Source organism: Ictalurus punctatus, chromosome 14 (assembly GCF_001660625.3).
Source record: "Ictalurus punctatus breed USDA103 chromosome 14, Coco_2.0, whole genome shotgun sequence".
In the NCBI taxonomy this organism is placed as follows: Eukaryota; Metazoa; Chordata; class Actinopteri; order Siluriformes; family Ictaluridae; genus Ictalurus; species Ictalurus punctatus.
The window spans coordinates 22,249,047-22,265,085 of NC_030429.2; the positions used below are offsets into that span (position 1 = coordinate 22,249,047).

General features: G+C 44.8%; 1 protein-coding gene across 4 annotated transcripts in view; it reads right to left on the reverse strand.

The window, feature by feature from the left end:
- Positions 1 to 478: 478 nt before the first annotated feature.
- zmp:0000001167 (protein phosphatase 1 regulatory subunit 12A) overlaps positions 479 to 16,039 on the reverse strand; it is a 37,325-nt gene continuing 21,764 nt past the window's right edge. The window contains exons 3-25 of one of the 4 annotated variants that reach the window (XM_017484975.3): positions 14,985 to 15,103; positions 12,285 to 12,441; positions 12,052 to 12,196; positions 11,888 to 11,962; positions 11,335 to 11,417; positions 10,556 to 10,740; positions 9,253 to 9,386; positions 8,512 to 8,715; positions 7,618 to 7,715; positions 7,444 to 7,533; positions 7,251 to 7,331; positions 6,324 to 6,413; positions 6,059 to 6,149; positions 4,793 to 4,912; positions 4,476 to 4,572; positions 4,259 to 4,344; positions 4,112 to 4,168; positions 3,886 to 3,908; positions 3,737 to 3,800; positions 3,512 to 3,616; positions 3,366 to 3,416; positions 1,862 to 1,912; positions 479 to 1,700 (exon numbers count right to left, since the gene is read on the reverse strand). In XM_017484975.3, the coding sequence (XP_017340464.1) occupies positions 1,614 to 1,700; positions 1,862 to 1,912; positions 3,366 to 3,416; positions 3,512 to 3,616; positions 3,737 to 3,800; positions 3,886 to 3,908; positions 4,112 to 4,168; positions 4,259 to 4,344; positions 4,476 to 4,572; positions 4,793 to 4,912; positions 6,059 to 6,149; positions 6,324 to 6,413; positions 7,251 to 7,331; positions 7,444 to 7,533; positions 7,618 to 7,715; positions 8,512 to 8,715; positions 9,253 to 9,386; positions 10,556 to 10,740; positions 11,335 to 11,417; positions 11,888 to 11,962; positions 12,052 to 12,196; positions 12,285 to 12,441; positions 14,985 to 15,103 (2,293 nt within the window). In that variant the 3' untranslated portion in view covers positions 479 to 1,613. Of the gene's footprint in view, positions 1,701 to 1,861; positions 1,913 to 3,365; positions 3,417 to 3,511; positions 3,617 to 3,736; positions 3,801 to 3,885; positions 3,909 to 4,111; positions 4,169 to 4,258; positions 4,345 to 4,475; positions 4,573 to 4,792; positions 4,913 to 6,058; positions 6,150 to 6,323; positions 6,414 to 7,250; positions 7,332 to 7,443; positions 7,534 to 7,617; positions 7,716 to 8,511; positions 8,716 to 9,252; positions 9,387 to 10,555; positions 10,765 to 11,334; positions 11,418 to 11,887; positions 11,963 to 12,051; positions 12,197 to 12,284; positions 12,442 to 14,984; positions 15,104 to 16,039 lie in introns of all 4 variants that reach the window. The other 3 variants (XM_053685940.1, XM_017484974.3, XM_017484972.3) reach the window with 3 other exon arrangements.

A 16,039-nucleotide genomic window follows, 5' to 3' on the forward strand; every position in this document is an offset into this window, starting at 1 on the left:
ACCAATCAGTCCAGCCCGGCTTCCACTTTGTCCTGATGGCGTCGCTTACACGATTATTTTCTTCACGTCCTACATCATCTCCAGGGCAATTGTAGTAGTAAGAAAACTATTTCCCTACTGCGCCTTTGCACCAACATAAGAGCAATACAACCCAGCAACAACGGAATGTCATCCCTAACGTAAAGCAAAAGCATTTGTCCATCTATAGGCTACGATGGGACTGCTCTTCGATCTGAAACGAAAAAGCGAACGCGTATCCGCGTTTAAACGTAAACGATATCAAACCCTCCGACACGCACCATTTCAACACATCATTCTTACGATGCAAGACCGTCGTGTCAACACAGCTGAACAGCTAATTAGGAAACCCCAGGACTGGACTTACAGTTAGGAATCAGTGCTCTAGAAGCAGGGAAAAAAAAAACAACAACAACAACCACCTCCAACTGTGAACATGTTAAAATACTCGACACTAAGCTATAAATACACACAACCTTTTATTAAGTGCTGAAATTCATTTGTTTATATATATATATAATGTATATACACATATATGTATATACACATATATTAAAAACACATGGGTATCACGTTACTTTTGATGACATTATTATTTTAAGGGAATAATATTTGTCCATTTATATAATAAACAAAGTTACCATCCTCGTCCCCCAATAACAGGTGCGAGGAACTGATGCACACGCAAACACATGAAAACAATGATTCTATTTCTTCACCTTTATATCAATACGTGAAGGAAAATACACAATGCATAGCATGATAGGCTTGTGCACAACTGTTCGTGTGTGTGTGTGTGTGTGTGTGTGTGTGTGTGTGTGTGTGTGTGAGAGAGAAGTGTACTGGTCTCGTTATTGATCGTAGTGTTGTGTGGCTATACTTTCAGCCACTACTGGCTAACAAAGTGGTCATAGAATTGGAAACTCGCATAAGAAGAGACTAAACCAGCATGTGTGTGCGCGCGCGCGCGTGTGTGTGTGTGTGTGTGTGTGTGTGTGTGTGTGTGTGTGTGTGAGTGAGAGAGAGAGAGAGAGAGAGAGAGAAGTATATGCAAAGTGCAAAATTACTGCAGACCTAAAAGAGCCTGAGAGGTGTGGAATGCGTGTGGCACTCATGTGACCACCTGTGTGTGTGTGTGTGTGTGTGTGTGTGTGTGTGTGTGTGTGTGTGTGTGTAAGCTGGCCAAGTGTGCGCATACATCATTTCCAACTAGTCTCCTGAACATATGGGCAAATGCAGGTCATACTGATTGTGCATGTGTTACGGGGTAGCTTATTGTGTGTACATACACAGACACACACACACACACACACACGTGCGTCCTTGGTCAGACAGGTAGGGATCAGGTCAAAATGCAGTTTGTTTAAACGGTGCACATTTTTATATATGTATATAATAAAAAAAAAAGTGAAGTGCTCCATCATTCCTTCGTTCTCTCTCTCTCACACACACACACACACACACACACACACACACAACTAATTCTTTGGCACAGGATGTGAGGATGTGGGGAAAGGGGTGGATTGTCTCTCTCTCTGAGCCTCTGTCTATTTTCTGTTCTCCTTCTCATCCGTTCTCTTGCGCTTTCTCGCCGTCTATTTCGAGAGCTTGCTGATCACTCGGATGAGCGCTCCATTTTCGTCCTTCAGCCTCTGGTTATCCGCTTTCAGATCCCCCAATACCTAAAAACACCAACACACACACACACACACACGAGTTTGAGCTAATGCGTGACGTGTTCGCTTGGTAGGGGGTGAAAAAAATGGATGGGTGGGACTAAATAAAATAAATAAATAAATAAATAAATAAATAAATAAATGTCCCGGATGTGTACTGTTCTTACTTTCAGCTCCTCCTCTAACTCCGCTGCACGTCTCTCCAACATCCCCTTCTCCTGAGAGAGACAGAAAAAAGACAACAACCCCAAAACAAGAGAGAGTGAGAGATTATCGGGCGGTAAATCTGACGCAAGCAGAGATTTTTAAAAGTTCGGAGTGAATCTGCGCAGGAGATTACAGAGCTTTTAGTAGAACGTCACTTGAGGTGAAACTGCTGAACACGCGGCCGTTTTATTTCCACCGCGTGCGTGCTTATTAAACGAGTCTAGTGTTCATCATCATGTGATCATCATCATACAAAAGCAGTGAATCGGCAGTTGGTTATTAATTGTACCACTGTGTATCGTGTGACCGGCGATGCCGCACGGCCCGTGTGATCATACAGCGCTTGTAATCATTTCCACGGACGGATAAATTATAACGAGAATGATGACGAGTCTTTATTGGTCACGTATTCATTACAGCACAGTGAAATTCTTTTCTTCGCATACCCCAGCATGTCAGGAAGTTGGGGTCAGAGTGCAGGGTCGGCCATGATACAGCGCCCCCTGGAGCAGAGAGGATTAAGGGCCTTGCTCAAGGGCCCAACAGTGGCAGCTCGGCAGTGCTGGGGCTTGAACCCACGACCTTCCGATCAGTAACCCAGAGCCTTAACCGCCAAGCCACCACTGCCCATTAAAGCCCTTTTTATTTATTTATTTATTAAATCTACGTTTATGTATGTATGCCCACTGCCAAATTATGGATCCTTCAATAGGGTACTAAAAAAAAATGTTCAAAGATTTCTGCACGGTGTTTACACCATTAAACCGCTGACCTGTGTGTTTACTGCCCTGCGTGTTTAATGCATCATTCACTCGGGCTGTAGTTCAGGCTGTGACACGCTCGGAGGGAAGCGCTATCTGCCCTCTTCCGCATACACCGAGCTAACGACTGGCTAGTGTCGCTGTGACTGACCGGGTCGAGAGAGTATGCCATCCCTCTCACCACTCTCACCCCGAGAGCAAAGCCAAGCGTTCTCTCATGACTCGAATTGGAAATGGGAATCTGTGGACGACAGGGCGAACGCTTGTCTGTCGCAAGACTGAAGTTTTAAGGGTTTTAAAAAATCCTCATGAAACTCCCGTTCCAGAACCTTCACACTATTTGTCCCTCGGTTTTGGGATGAACTTCCAACCTCAATCCGGACCGCAGAATCGGTCACTATCTTCAAAACACAGCTAAAGACCCGCCTCTTCCGTGAACACCTAACTAACCCCTAAAACACCAACCGCAAATGATCCCTTTTTAATAAATAAATAAATAAATAAATAAATAACCCATACTCTGGCTCTTACAACTCTTCTGTGCTTCTCTATTGTTCTAATCTTCACCGTAATCCTGAAGAGACTACATTTTGTTCCGATGTGCATGAGATATACGGAGGAATGACAACGCGACGCTTGGCTCGACTGGAGAAGAGGACAAGCGGGAAAAAATTAACAAGCAAACAAACAAACAAACACACACCTTTTTCTCCAACTCCAAAAGAGCGGTGCAGTCACTGAACCTCTCCTGTCTCTGGATCACACAAACACACTTCCTGTTAGAACGTAACGAGAGCCGGACACGACGCCGGGATTTGAAATGTGCCGTGACTCGGAGCGTTTGTTTACCTGGGTCGCTTTCTCCAGCTCCATTCTAGTCACAGACACGCTCCTCAGTGTGTCCTGTAGCTGAGACTGCAGCTGAGTGTTCTCCCTGGACAACTTCTCAAACAACTAGTGCAAACACACACGCGCGCGCGCGCACACGCACACACACGCACTCAGAGTCAATAATCATACGGAAAATACACACAGGCTTAATTTCCCTGGGGACAAAAAAAAGAAGGCACCTACCCTTTTATAATCTTTAACATCTGATCCCCCTGCCATGAGACAGTCATTGAGGGCTGGATTAGACCTGAGAGAGAGAGAGAGAGACTGATGATGTCAGTCTGATTGCTGCTCAACTAAATAAACCAAAAGGTCAAATGTCAAAGACATACCTGCTGCTAATATATCTGTCTGTCTGTATCAAGACAGAGAGAGAGAAGGAGAGAGAGAGAGAGAGAGAGATGTGAATATCAGAGTTTGTGCGTATGCACACAGAGTATATAAACCGTCAAGAAGAAAATACATAAACGTAGATTTAAAAAAAGAAAAAAAAAAAGGAAAAAAAAAAAAAGAAAAAAAAAGAAAAAAAAAGGGCTTTAGCGATCCTGTCACTCAAACCTGTAGGTCCGGCCCACCACCGCTCTCGTCCTCTGCGCTGGGCTCGTTATCTTCACCCTAATAAAAAAAAAAAGGGGGGTCAAACCTCCGCCCTGGCACTCGTTCATTCAGAACATGAACACACTGCTCTCCTTCCATGTCGCTCACCTCTCCTAATCTTTCTCTCCTCCTAGCTCTCGCTCTCCTCCTCTCCCTCACACGCTCCTCAATTTCAGCCATAGCGTCCTCTGCATCTACACACACACGCGCGCACACACACACACACACACACACACACACACAATGTAGAAATGTAAAAAGGTAAAAAAAAAGAACACATCTGGATTGCTCAGAGGACCAAAGGTCAATAGGCAGTAAAGGTCACCTCTCTTGTCAGCAGGACGAGGTGCACCAGGAGGGTGAGTGAGTCCCAGCAGATCCGACTTCTGCAAGTTCGCAATACGAGACCTCCAACTCACCTCCTGAACACACACACACACACACACACACACACACACACACACACACAACAAAATGTATGTTCTGAAAATATCATGACCTTCAATGTGTATGATGTGTAGCTTAATAAATAAATAAATAAATAAAAGCTCCGGATAATAAATCTGAAACAATGTTGTGAGATGCACTTAACATGCACTGAACCGTCTTAGATCTCAGGTCAACAATCTCAACCTTTCTTACCCCTTCCTCTCCCTTCTTCTGCTTCGCTTCTTTCTCCTCTTCCTCTTTAGTCCTCTCTTTTCCCTTGATTTCAGTCTTTATTGTCTTCTCTGCTTCCTGGAGGTCAGTAAGTGTAACACCCTGGAGGAAAAAAACAGAAAGAGAAGAAGAAAAAAAAAAAACCCATCAGACATGCATACACCAACACTAATGTGTGCGCGTGTGTGTGCGTGTATATATATGTATGTATATATATATATATATATATATATATATATATATATATATATATATATATATATATATATATATATATATATATATATATATGTATGTATGTATGTATGTATGTATGTATGTATGTATGTATATATATATATATATATATATATATATATATATATATATATATATATATATATATATATATATATATATATATATATATATATATATAGGGAAATTCCTCAAGAAATCGATCGAGAAAACGCCAAGAATACATTTCTGGAAATTCTAGGGCGTCGACTTTGAAGATGCTAAAATATGAAATTATTTTGATTTATCTAGGATTTTTGATCACATGATTCCCATAGTTCCATTTGTGTTACTCCAGAGTTTGATGACTGTATTATTATTATTCCAAACTGTGGGAAAAGAAATAAAAATACAGAATGAGTGTCTAAACTTTTGACTGGTTGTGTATGTATGAAAGGGATAATCAGTGAATCCATGGCTAGGTGTGCGTTCCGCGTTTTTGACGCGTGATGTGGACGCAATAACCATCCGATGTGAAGCGGAGTGCATTAAAACCGCGTAACGCACCCCTAGGCGTGGATCGTCCCGCTTATACCATGGTCGCTTGCCAGCACTGACAAGTTAAAGCGGCCATTGATGTTCGCAGTGCACTGAAAGGATAAAACTAACTTAACGTTCATTAGTCTTTCGGATGAGACGTTAAAACAAGGACTCTCTGTGGTCATTAAAAATCCCAGGACACTTCTCGTAAAAGAGTAGGGGTATAACCCCGGTGTCCTGGTGAAATTCCCCCATTGGCCCTTCTCTATCACGGCCCCCTAATAATCTCCTCTATGGCAGAGCTTCACTCTGCACTATGGCTGGCTGTGTGTATCATCCAGGTGGACGTGGCTGAGGAGATCCCCCCCATACAAAGTAAAAGTGCTTTGAGTGCCTAGAAAAGAGCTATATAAATCTACGGAATTATCATCATATAGGTGGTGCGTATTGTCCTGACTGGGTCAAAGGTCACGAGTTTAACATCAAGCGAACCTGAGTAGAGCGTCTGGACTGACGTGCATGTCTGGAGCGAGCTTTCCTCTGAGCTTCAGCCTCTTCATCACGTACTGGGGTAAGATATGATCTGCGCACACACACACACACACACCGGCTGGATAAGACACTGTACACAGTATGTTTAATTACAGCTCTATTAAATGAGATTGACTGCAATTTATCCTCAGCCAGACCAATAATAATAATAATAATAATAATAATAATAATAATGTCACAAACACACCGGCTCGATTACACTCACCTCCTCCGCTGCTTCGTCTCCTGCTCGCTTGCTGTCGTAGTCGTCGTCGTGGAGACGGGTTCCTTCTTTTCGGACTCTTCCTGAGCTAACCTGCGCGAGCAGAAAGGATGCGCTGTTAGTACACTGAACCCGAATTCAAATTTTAGAGGCCAGTGTAGGAAACTGCCTGCAGAGGGTCACTTTATAAAGGAGTGACTCGTGAAAGGCGTCGATATATAACGTGTCTGGAAAAGACGCAAGAATTTAACACTAATTTACCAAAAAAAAAAATTAAAAAAATAATAATAATAAAACACGAATAAAAGATATCTCGAGCATTTTCTCTAACGAAGCTGAACAGGTGATGACTCCAAGATAACCGACAGTGACGTGTGCAATGCGATTTAAATTATGGGGAAAAAAGAAGAAAAGAAAGAAAAAAAAAACAAAAAAATTCCTTTTCCACGATATTAAAATTTTTTGAGATGCACCTGTAATTAAAAGGTCCATCTCACAAAAGGAGTGTCTAATTTTTTCGTATATTAACTGTACTGAAACAAACTTATCAATCCTTCCATTTTCTGTAGCGCTTTACCCTACACAGGGTTGCTGGGGAGCCTGGAGCCTATCCCAAGAGACTCGGAACACCCTGGACGCGGTGCCAAACCCATTGCGAGGTACAATCATGTACCCATTCACACCCTATGGACAATTTGGAAATGCTAACCAGCCTACAATGCACATTTTTGGACCTGGGGAGGAAACCGGAGTACCCGGAGGAAACCCCCGAAGCACGGGGAGAACATGCAAACCTTTGAAGCCAAAACCATGGGGAGGTGCGAGGCATACGTTGCTGACCACTAAGCCACTGTGCTTTCAGTCCAGAATTTATAATATTCATAATTTACTTTACAGTATTCTGAATACTGCTAGTGCAAACACACACACCTCTGAGCCACTATACTGTTGAGGCGACTGAGTCCAGATGTTCCCTGTGTGGGGTCATCGAGTTTCCTTCCATAAGATGAGCTGGAGTCAGAGACACAGAGTTAAAAGCAGGTCATACACATGCTCATGGTGCACGCGTGTGTGTGTGTGTGTGTGTGTGTGTGTGTGTGGGGGGGGTGTTAGGGGTACTAACCTACGAGGTAAAGAAGGGTTCTGTGCTGCCGGCTCACTGCCTGACTGGCTGTTCAGCCTTCGTGTGTAGGACGAGCTCCTGCTCAACCAGCTGTGCACAAGATCAAAATCACACGTCTCGTCTGGGTAAATAATAAAACCAGGACGTACTGGCTGTTTTCTCATTCACACAGACCTGCTGGGGTTGTCTGAGGTGCTACCGGTGGTGTTGCTGTCTCCAACGCTGAACAGGCGTCTGGACGGTGTGGGCTGCACTCGGGCTAACCTGGGCTCCTGCACAGAGGAGGCAGAGAACATGTGTTTATGTTGGTGGTGGAATGAATTCCCTCCGGATGAAATAACCGAGTCGCTGGCTGTCTTTTAAAAAAAACAAAAAAAAACCACACACAAAAAAAAAAAAAAAAACGACTGAACACGCTCAACTCTTTACCTTACTTGAGCAACAAACCTGACTGCATTAACAAAAAAAAAACGTGATTTGTAGCTATACAAATGGTACTCTAACTAACAGAGAAATAGGAATGCATTCAAATTAACAGCAAAAAATAAAAACAAAAATAAATAAAAATCTAGATTTGGTGTTTGTGTTTGTCCCCCCCCCCCCCCCCCGCCGAGAACCGGTAAAACCACTACTAACGAGTAAAACTGCTTACAAAACGTGTAATTTGAGCTTTCCATCCTGCCTCATGTGGAACTCTCAGTGTCAGTACTTGTCCAAGCTGAAAAACAGCAGCGGTGTAGTAAAATAAAAATAAAAAACTGCTAAGATTTAGCGTGAGCTCTGGAACACTCCGGGCAACGAACACACGTTTTCATCCGTTTGAGCTGGCAGGAGATGACTCCAGAACGTTAACAATGTTGACACTTAACCGGTGTGTGGACGTAGTGTATATATCGTGTGCGGTCAGTAACACCTACTAGCAGACCAGAAGAAAAGAAGAAAAAAAAAAAAAAAAAAAAAAAAAAATTACATTACCTGCCAGCAGGGGGTGCTTGATAAAAGAACGCAAAAGAACCAGGAGAACTAGGAGTGTGTGTATGAGTATGAACGCGTGTGCATGGGTGTTACCTTCGTGTCAGTGTCTGAGCTGAGTCTCGGACTGGAGGCAGAGCGGGACATCCCGACGCTTGAGGTGTTTTCGGTGCCCCGTGGGTTTTCCGTGGCTGCATCAGACACGCCTGAGGTTCCCAATGTTACCGAGCTGCCCGCTTTGCGCAGAGACGTCCTCCATGAACCGGGAGCCTCGCTCGCTGCAGGCCGTGTCGGTTCCGGCTAAACACACACACACACACACACACACACACACACACACACACACACACACAAAAGCCCCTTAGCTTAGAAAGTACAACACTGTGCCATTAGGAGTGAAAGTTGAAAATCTAAAAAAAAAAAAAATAAAAAAATAAAAAAAAAAAAAAGTACAGCTCTTAGAAAGAAATGTAATTAATATGATGAAATGAAAGGCGAGTGGATACCGTAAGTCATGGTATGTTCTTGTGTAGCACGTTATTTGTTATGTGGACGTGTACAGCACAATGTAAGGGGATAAAAGTAAACCCAAACACATTCACTCGAACATTTTCGGCTCGTCTTAACGGCACCTTAAACCAGTCTCCTTTTCCAGTCTATTGAAAAACAGCGGCTGTTCTAAACATGGAAAATGTCACATTTAAAGGTTCAGAGTTTTCGAAACGCTCCAAACCACCGTGTCCTGCCCGAATAATCTCATCCTCACGTGCGTTTCGGATCATGATGTGCTGCTGTGGTGTTTGTGCAGGTTTGCAGTACAGAGCTTTTATGATGCACCTTTTTAACCTGGTTTGTTGTGCTGGTGCTGCTGGTGCCGGTGGTGCCGGTGCTGCTGGTCGTGCTCGTTATAGGAGCAGCGCTGTTGCGCTTGTTGTTCAAGTTGTTGATCAACTCCCTGGTTTTTGCCTTTTCTGAAATAGACACACAAGAGGCTTCTAAATGAATCCAAAACACGAGTAACTCCTGTGCTGTGTTCTGATACGCGGGTATTTTTCCACAGTATTAGTTCGTTTGCCTCGCCCTGACCATTTCAGATTCAAATAGATACTGCTTTGTTTTGTATTTGCTCTGATTTGGTTTCATATTGCACAAATTTAAGCTGACTAGAAAAAGAAAAGGGGAGGACAGCCAGTAAGGCGGGGAGGGCAAGACGGTAACGCGGGGAGGCCAGGACGGAAAGGCAGGGAGGACAGGACGGAAAGGCGGGGAGGACAGGACGGAAAGGCGGGGAGGACAGGACGGGGAGGACAGGACGGAAAAGCGGGGAGGACAGGACGGTAACGCGGGGAGGACAGGACGGAAAGGCGGGGAGGACAGGACGGTAACGCGGGGAGGACAGGACGGGGAGGACAGGACGGAAAGGCGGGGAGGACAGGACGGAAAGGCGGGGAGGACAGGACGGTAACACGGGGAGGACAGGACGGTAACACGGGGAGGACAGGACGGGGAGGACAGGACGGGGAGGACAGGACGGAAAGGCGGGAAGGACTGGACGGTAACACGGGGAGGACAGGACGGAAAGGCGGGGAGGACAGGACGGAAAGGCGGGGAGGACAGGACGATAACGCGGGGAGGACAGGACGGTAACGCGGGGAGGACAGGACGGTAACGCGGGGAGGACAGGACGGTGAACCCATGAGGCGGTAATAGCGCCCGCTGCACCACTGTGTTGCCCAAAATGTAATAAATGAATAATTAAATAAAAAGTCAATTTAAAAATCACAAGTATTTTGTGAACTGTATTCAGATTTCTTTTGTAATCTTCAGCCAAGATATCCAAAAACAACATCATATACATCACAGCACTCCTGTTCTGTTCCCTGGCGCTCAGACCGAACTCGCATGCCAGTTTAACCAGTTTGCATTTGAAACTGCTTGCAACCCTACACGAGTAAACGGTTTACTGGCTTTACTGAAGATGAACCCCATCAAATATGCCTCCGTATTTATAATACACACTTTCATAATTCATATTCCAGAACACGTTTTTGTGGAAAACTAGACGGACTAAATACTGCGCGTGCCCCGTCCGTCTGCTTCCACAGTGTCAGTCACAATGTCAGAACTCCACAAATCTCACCTGATTCAGCATCGCTCTCCGATTCGCTCTCCTCCTCGGAGCTGGAGCTGCTGGACGCTTTGGACGGTGCACCTGGACGGCTCTGGGTGTTCGGCTGCTCCTCCTCCTCTTCCTCCGTGGGCGGAGTCTGGAGGGCGGACGGCGGGGGGTGCTTCTCTCTCTCGTGCAACGTGATCTTCTCCTTGCTGCTCATACGAGAGATGGACGTCCTGCAGGGGCGGTCCAACACCGCCGGCAGAGTACGAGTGACATGCAAACCAGCCAATCGGTGAGAGCAACACAACAGGTGAAGCGAATGAGTGCGCAGGCGGTTTCGGCTACGGGTGCGAAAGGTATTGGCGCCCCAATTTAGGATCCGGTGCGTTAACCGCAAATTTTCTAACGACCACATGTGTCGTTCACATTGGGGTTCCGATACCTTCGGGAATATGTGCTTCGTCTACTAGACCGAAAAATTCGCACATGAAAACGAAACCATACTGAAATGAAGATCGGACAGCACGGTGCATCTTACACACATATACACGAGGTTCGAAATCACTAATATACTATTCACCAGGTCACTCATCCCTCTGAATTTATCTCCAAATCCCTCAAGACCTCCATTTTAGCCATCTTCGTGTCTGTGTTTATGTTTACACATGCAATTCAAATACTGTGTCCTTTTTGTGAGGCCAGAGCTGGTGGGTGAAACAACATGCAGACCGCATCTGAGTCACACTCCGTGTGTGTATGTGTGTGAGTAAGAGAGAGAGAGAGAGAGAGTATGTGTGTGTTACCTGCGAGGACGGACTGGTGCCATAGAGATGGGTGGACTGGTTTCAATAACAGGCATCTGGATCTTCAGTTTCTCTATACGCATCTGAAGATTTGGACATGACGGCAGGATGAAACGGCAATAAAACCCACCACCCCGTCTCTCCCTAAAACCCTGACCGTCGAACAGGCCTCAGCGGCCTTACAGTAAGCCTTCTTTATGTAAGTAACTGGCAAAGAATAGCAAAAGGTAATATAATAAACACAGTCTGACACTCTATTGTGTGAGGTCCTTATATGGCTCCTGGCTTGAGGAGTATTGCCCTGCAATAACTTACTCTACTCTCTCTCTCTGTGTGTGTGTGTGTGTGTGTGTGTGTGTGTGTGTGTGTGTGTGTGTGTGTGTGTGTGTTATAACAAACTGCTGGCTCTCAGAGTGCGTTCCAGCACAGATAACCTTTTCTTGAAAGAGTGAAAGTGGTCTTTGAACATAAACCAGAGAGCGAAGTGATAAGATAGCGCTTCTCATGTGGAACATACCACACTGCACAAACACACACAAGCACACATACTTACTGCGTTTTGCTTCTTTTGCAGCTCCTCCAACTTGTCCACTAGATTCTCGTCGGCAACATCGAGAGCCGTTTGACCCTACACAGAAAGTACCTTAATATCAGACGGACACTGAAGTATATGAGGGGGGAAAAATATATACATATAAAGAGTACTGATGCACTCACCACGTTGTTGACAGCGTTCATGTCACACATATGATCCACGAGGAGACCGCACGCCTCCTCCTGCCCCCAGTGAGCGGCGGCATGCAGAGCGGTCCAACCATCACAGTCCCTACTGTCCACATCCAACTTGCACTTCAGTAACACCCTGCCCCACACACACACACACACAAACAAAATATTGTTTTACCTCAGCCTGTAAAAACTAGAAGTGCCAGTTCACGGCGTACACTCACTTGAGCACTTCAATGTAGCCTTTAGCTGCGGCTACGTGCAGTGGCGTTGCCTTAGTGTTGGGATGAGGCACCAGAGAACCACTTCCTGCCAAAACATTCATGGCATCCTGCATCATCACTCGCTCCTCCTCTCTCCTCGCATGCTCCACGTCCACACCTGACAGACATGCATGGGTAAGCTTAGAATTTTATTTACATTATGTATACACACACACACACATCAGCCATAACATTAAAACCACTGACAGGTGACGTGAATAACTTTGATTATCGCATTACAATGGCACCTGTAAAGGGGTGGGATATATTTATTAGGCAGCAAGAGAACAGTCAGCTCTCAAAATGTGATGTGTTGGAAGCAGGAAAAATGGGCAAGCGTAAGGATCTGAGTGACTCTAACATGGGGCCGAACGGTGATGGCTGGACGACTGGGTCAGAGCATAGGAAAATTGTTCAGGGACGGTTTCAGGAGCATGAGAAAGAGTTCAAGGTGTTGACTCGGTATCCGGATTCCCCAGATCTCAATCCGATCTCGCGTCTGTGAGATGTTCTGGACAAACAAGTCCGATCCACGGAGGTCTCACCTCGCAGCTGACATGACTTAAAGGATCTGCTGCTAACGTCATGGTGCCAGATACCACAGCACACCTTCAGAGGTCTTGTGGAGTCCGTGCCTCGACGGCTCAGGGCTGTTTCGGCAGCACGAGGGAGACTTACACAATATTAGGCAGGTGGTTTTAATCTTATGGCTGATTGATGTTTAAATGTATTTATTTATAGCTTTTCAGGAAAAACAAAAAAACAACGAGCCTGAGCTTACCACACGGTTTGTTTGTTTTTTGACGTGCAATTTATGATTAGCTTCACATGCTGTAGCTGCTTGATTACAACACAACCGCTGGCTTTTCATTGGAGATACTGGGATTCATTTCAAGCTTCGAGTGGGTAATAAACGTCATAAAACGTTAGGCATGAGGTGATGCACAAGAGCCACGATACAAGACGTATCCCGATACAGGCTTCACGAGGCGATACCAACACGAATAAAATATCACATTTGTTTGTACTGACAGTAAAGAGAATCACTGCAATATCAATACACTGTGTTGTAAGAAAAGATCAGGATTTAGAGCATAAAAAGGTCATTCCCCCCCCCCATAATTAACATTATTTTAATCTCCTTCAGTGTCTCATGGATTTCCTGGTAACGTTATTAATATGGAACAATGGTTTGAAGGTAGATTGTGCCTTAACTGATGATACTAAATAACAAATTCAAGGCATCACTGTTTCCTACTGCGGTCTGACACGCCCCGGAAAAACAGACGCGCATCACACTAACCGATTTGATTTAAAACAATCACGGGCCCAACGAAACGAGGCAGAGGGCGCCGTGTCGGATGCACGGGCCCAACGAAACGAGGCAGAGGGCGCCGTGTCTTACGCACGGGCCCAACGAAACGAGGCAGAGGGCGCCGTGTCTTACGCACGGGCCCAACGAAACGAGGCAGAGGAGGCGAGTTGCTATTCGACACAGCGATGTTCTCTCTCTCATGCTGACAAAATGGGTATGCAATACCATGACATGAAAACATACAACGCAAACACACACACACACACACACGATCAGTCATACTAGTGACTATAGACTAGGGGTGTAAACCTCAGGCTTCCAAAGCATACCATTTCGATTATTTGTAAGGCAACGATTTCGATATTTGCCAATACCACTGAATCTGCCGCGATACCATTCGGTTTAGCAGGCTCGGACCGACTCCGCTCAGAACGTCGTCTTTGCTGGGGGTAGGCCTACCGTTAAATTCATGGGTGACGATGACGTAGAGAAGGAAGTATTCTTAAGTATCAGACGTAAAGAATGATAAGTATCAGAGTTACGAGCAAATCATCCTGCTAGCCTACTCGTTTATTTACAGCGTTATCTATTAGAACGGACGACGATCCGGTTATGATTGCTGCCACGATTCGTTTCGATCGGTGCCTTTTAAATCGATGCATGGAAACGAATCGTCGGTCACCCCCCTACTACATACCACGGGGGGTTAGGGAAAAGAAATTGCGGTGAAATATTTAACGGTACAGGATTTTGCTCCATACAGAACGCATGAAAGTGCCACTATTCCGAGGAACCCTGCAATTTAACTCCGACACCAGCGTCACTCTGATGGAACGTAGTCGACGCGGTGAACGTGGCTCCGGAACGACACCGCTGACGAACATCTACAGTAAGTCTGATCACGTACGGAAACACACCGTTTGTCCGATAGCACGTGTGTGTTGTCAGATTAGCAGTGAATCTGACTAGCAGCCACTATAAAGCTCTACGGTAAACTCCAGACAGCAGGGGTTGAGATGAAAACGTGAATACGACACGACAGATCAGAATTTCAACATTCGCTTCCTCGTGTTTACATCCAAGAGGTGTTAAACAATCGTTCATCGTTTGGTCTCGAAGCCAAATAGCTTGAAAACAATAGGACTGGCCTTGCTGTTCCAATACTTTTGGAGGGGGACCGTGTGTACCTTTTAGAGACTGAACACAGACCCGTGGATCAGTTTTCTCCAGCCCATTGTCTTCCTATTTTATTACTGTTTGCATATCTGTTTATTGTAAAGTCTCTCCTTCTCTCGCTCTGTTTGTTCATTCAGCGTATTTATCCTCCTCCTCCCCCCCCCCCTCACCCTGTTTTTTGATCTCTGCCTTTAGAAGCCTTTCCATGGCTTCCTCCGTGGCCACATCCAAAGGAAGTTCCCCCTCGCTGTTCACCGCTCCCACCTGTGCGCCGTGCTCGATCAGGTACCTGCGACACAGACACAGGGGACAAGGGTCCAAGTCAGTCACATGTTGGGAATGTTCATAGAAGGGGTTGTCTTCATTACTGCTTTTTTTTTTTTTTTTTTTTTTTAAATTAAAAAGTCTGTATGCCAGTTCATTCGATTTTAATCATCATTTTAAAATGGTATAAAAGACGTGGACACGATCAATAGCATGTTATGAATTAGAACATTTTTAAAAAAGCGTTAAAAGTACTTCATATTTTAAATTCTTAGCAATATACTCCTGCGGTCTTCTTAAACACAGCTTCACCCAGGAGGCTTTTCTCAAAGTTCCCAACAATAGTTATTTGAGAAAGTTAGTTGTGTAGGGTCTAAAATTATACATATATAACACACACACACACACACACACACACACACACACACACACACACACACACAGTGGTGCTTTAAAATTTTTCCCGTTAGATTTTTCTATATTTCTGCATAAATATGATCTAAAACATCAGATTTTCACACAAGTCCTAAAATTAGATTCAACAAATGAGACAAAAATATTACATCGTCATTTATTTATTGAGGAAAACGATCCAATATTACGTATCTGTGAGTGGTAAAAGTATGTGAACCTTTGTTTACAGTATCTGGTGTGAGCTCCTTCAGCTAAGCGTTTCCGGTAACTGTTGATCAGTCCTGCACATCGGCTTGGAGGAGTTTTAGCCCGTTCCTCAGTGCAGAACAGCTTCAACTCTGGGATGTTGGTGTGTTTCCTCACATGAACTTCTTGCTTCAGGTTCTTCCATAACACTTCTTTTGGATTAAAGTCAGGACTTTGACTCGGCCGTTCCAAAACATGAACTTTATTCTTCTTTAACCGTTCTTTGGCAGAATGACTTGTGTGTTTAGGGTCGTTGTCTTGCTGCATGACCCACTGTCTCTTGAGATTCAGATCATGAACA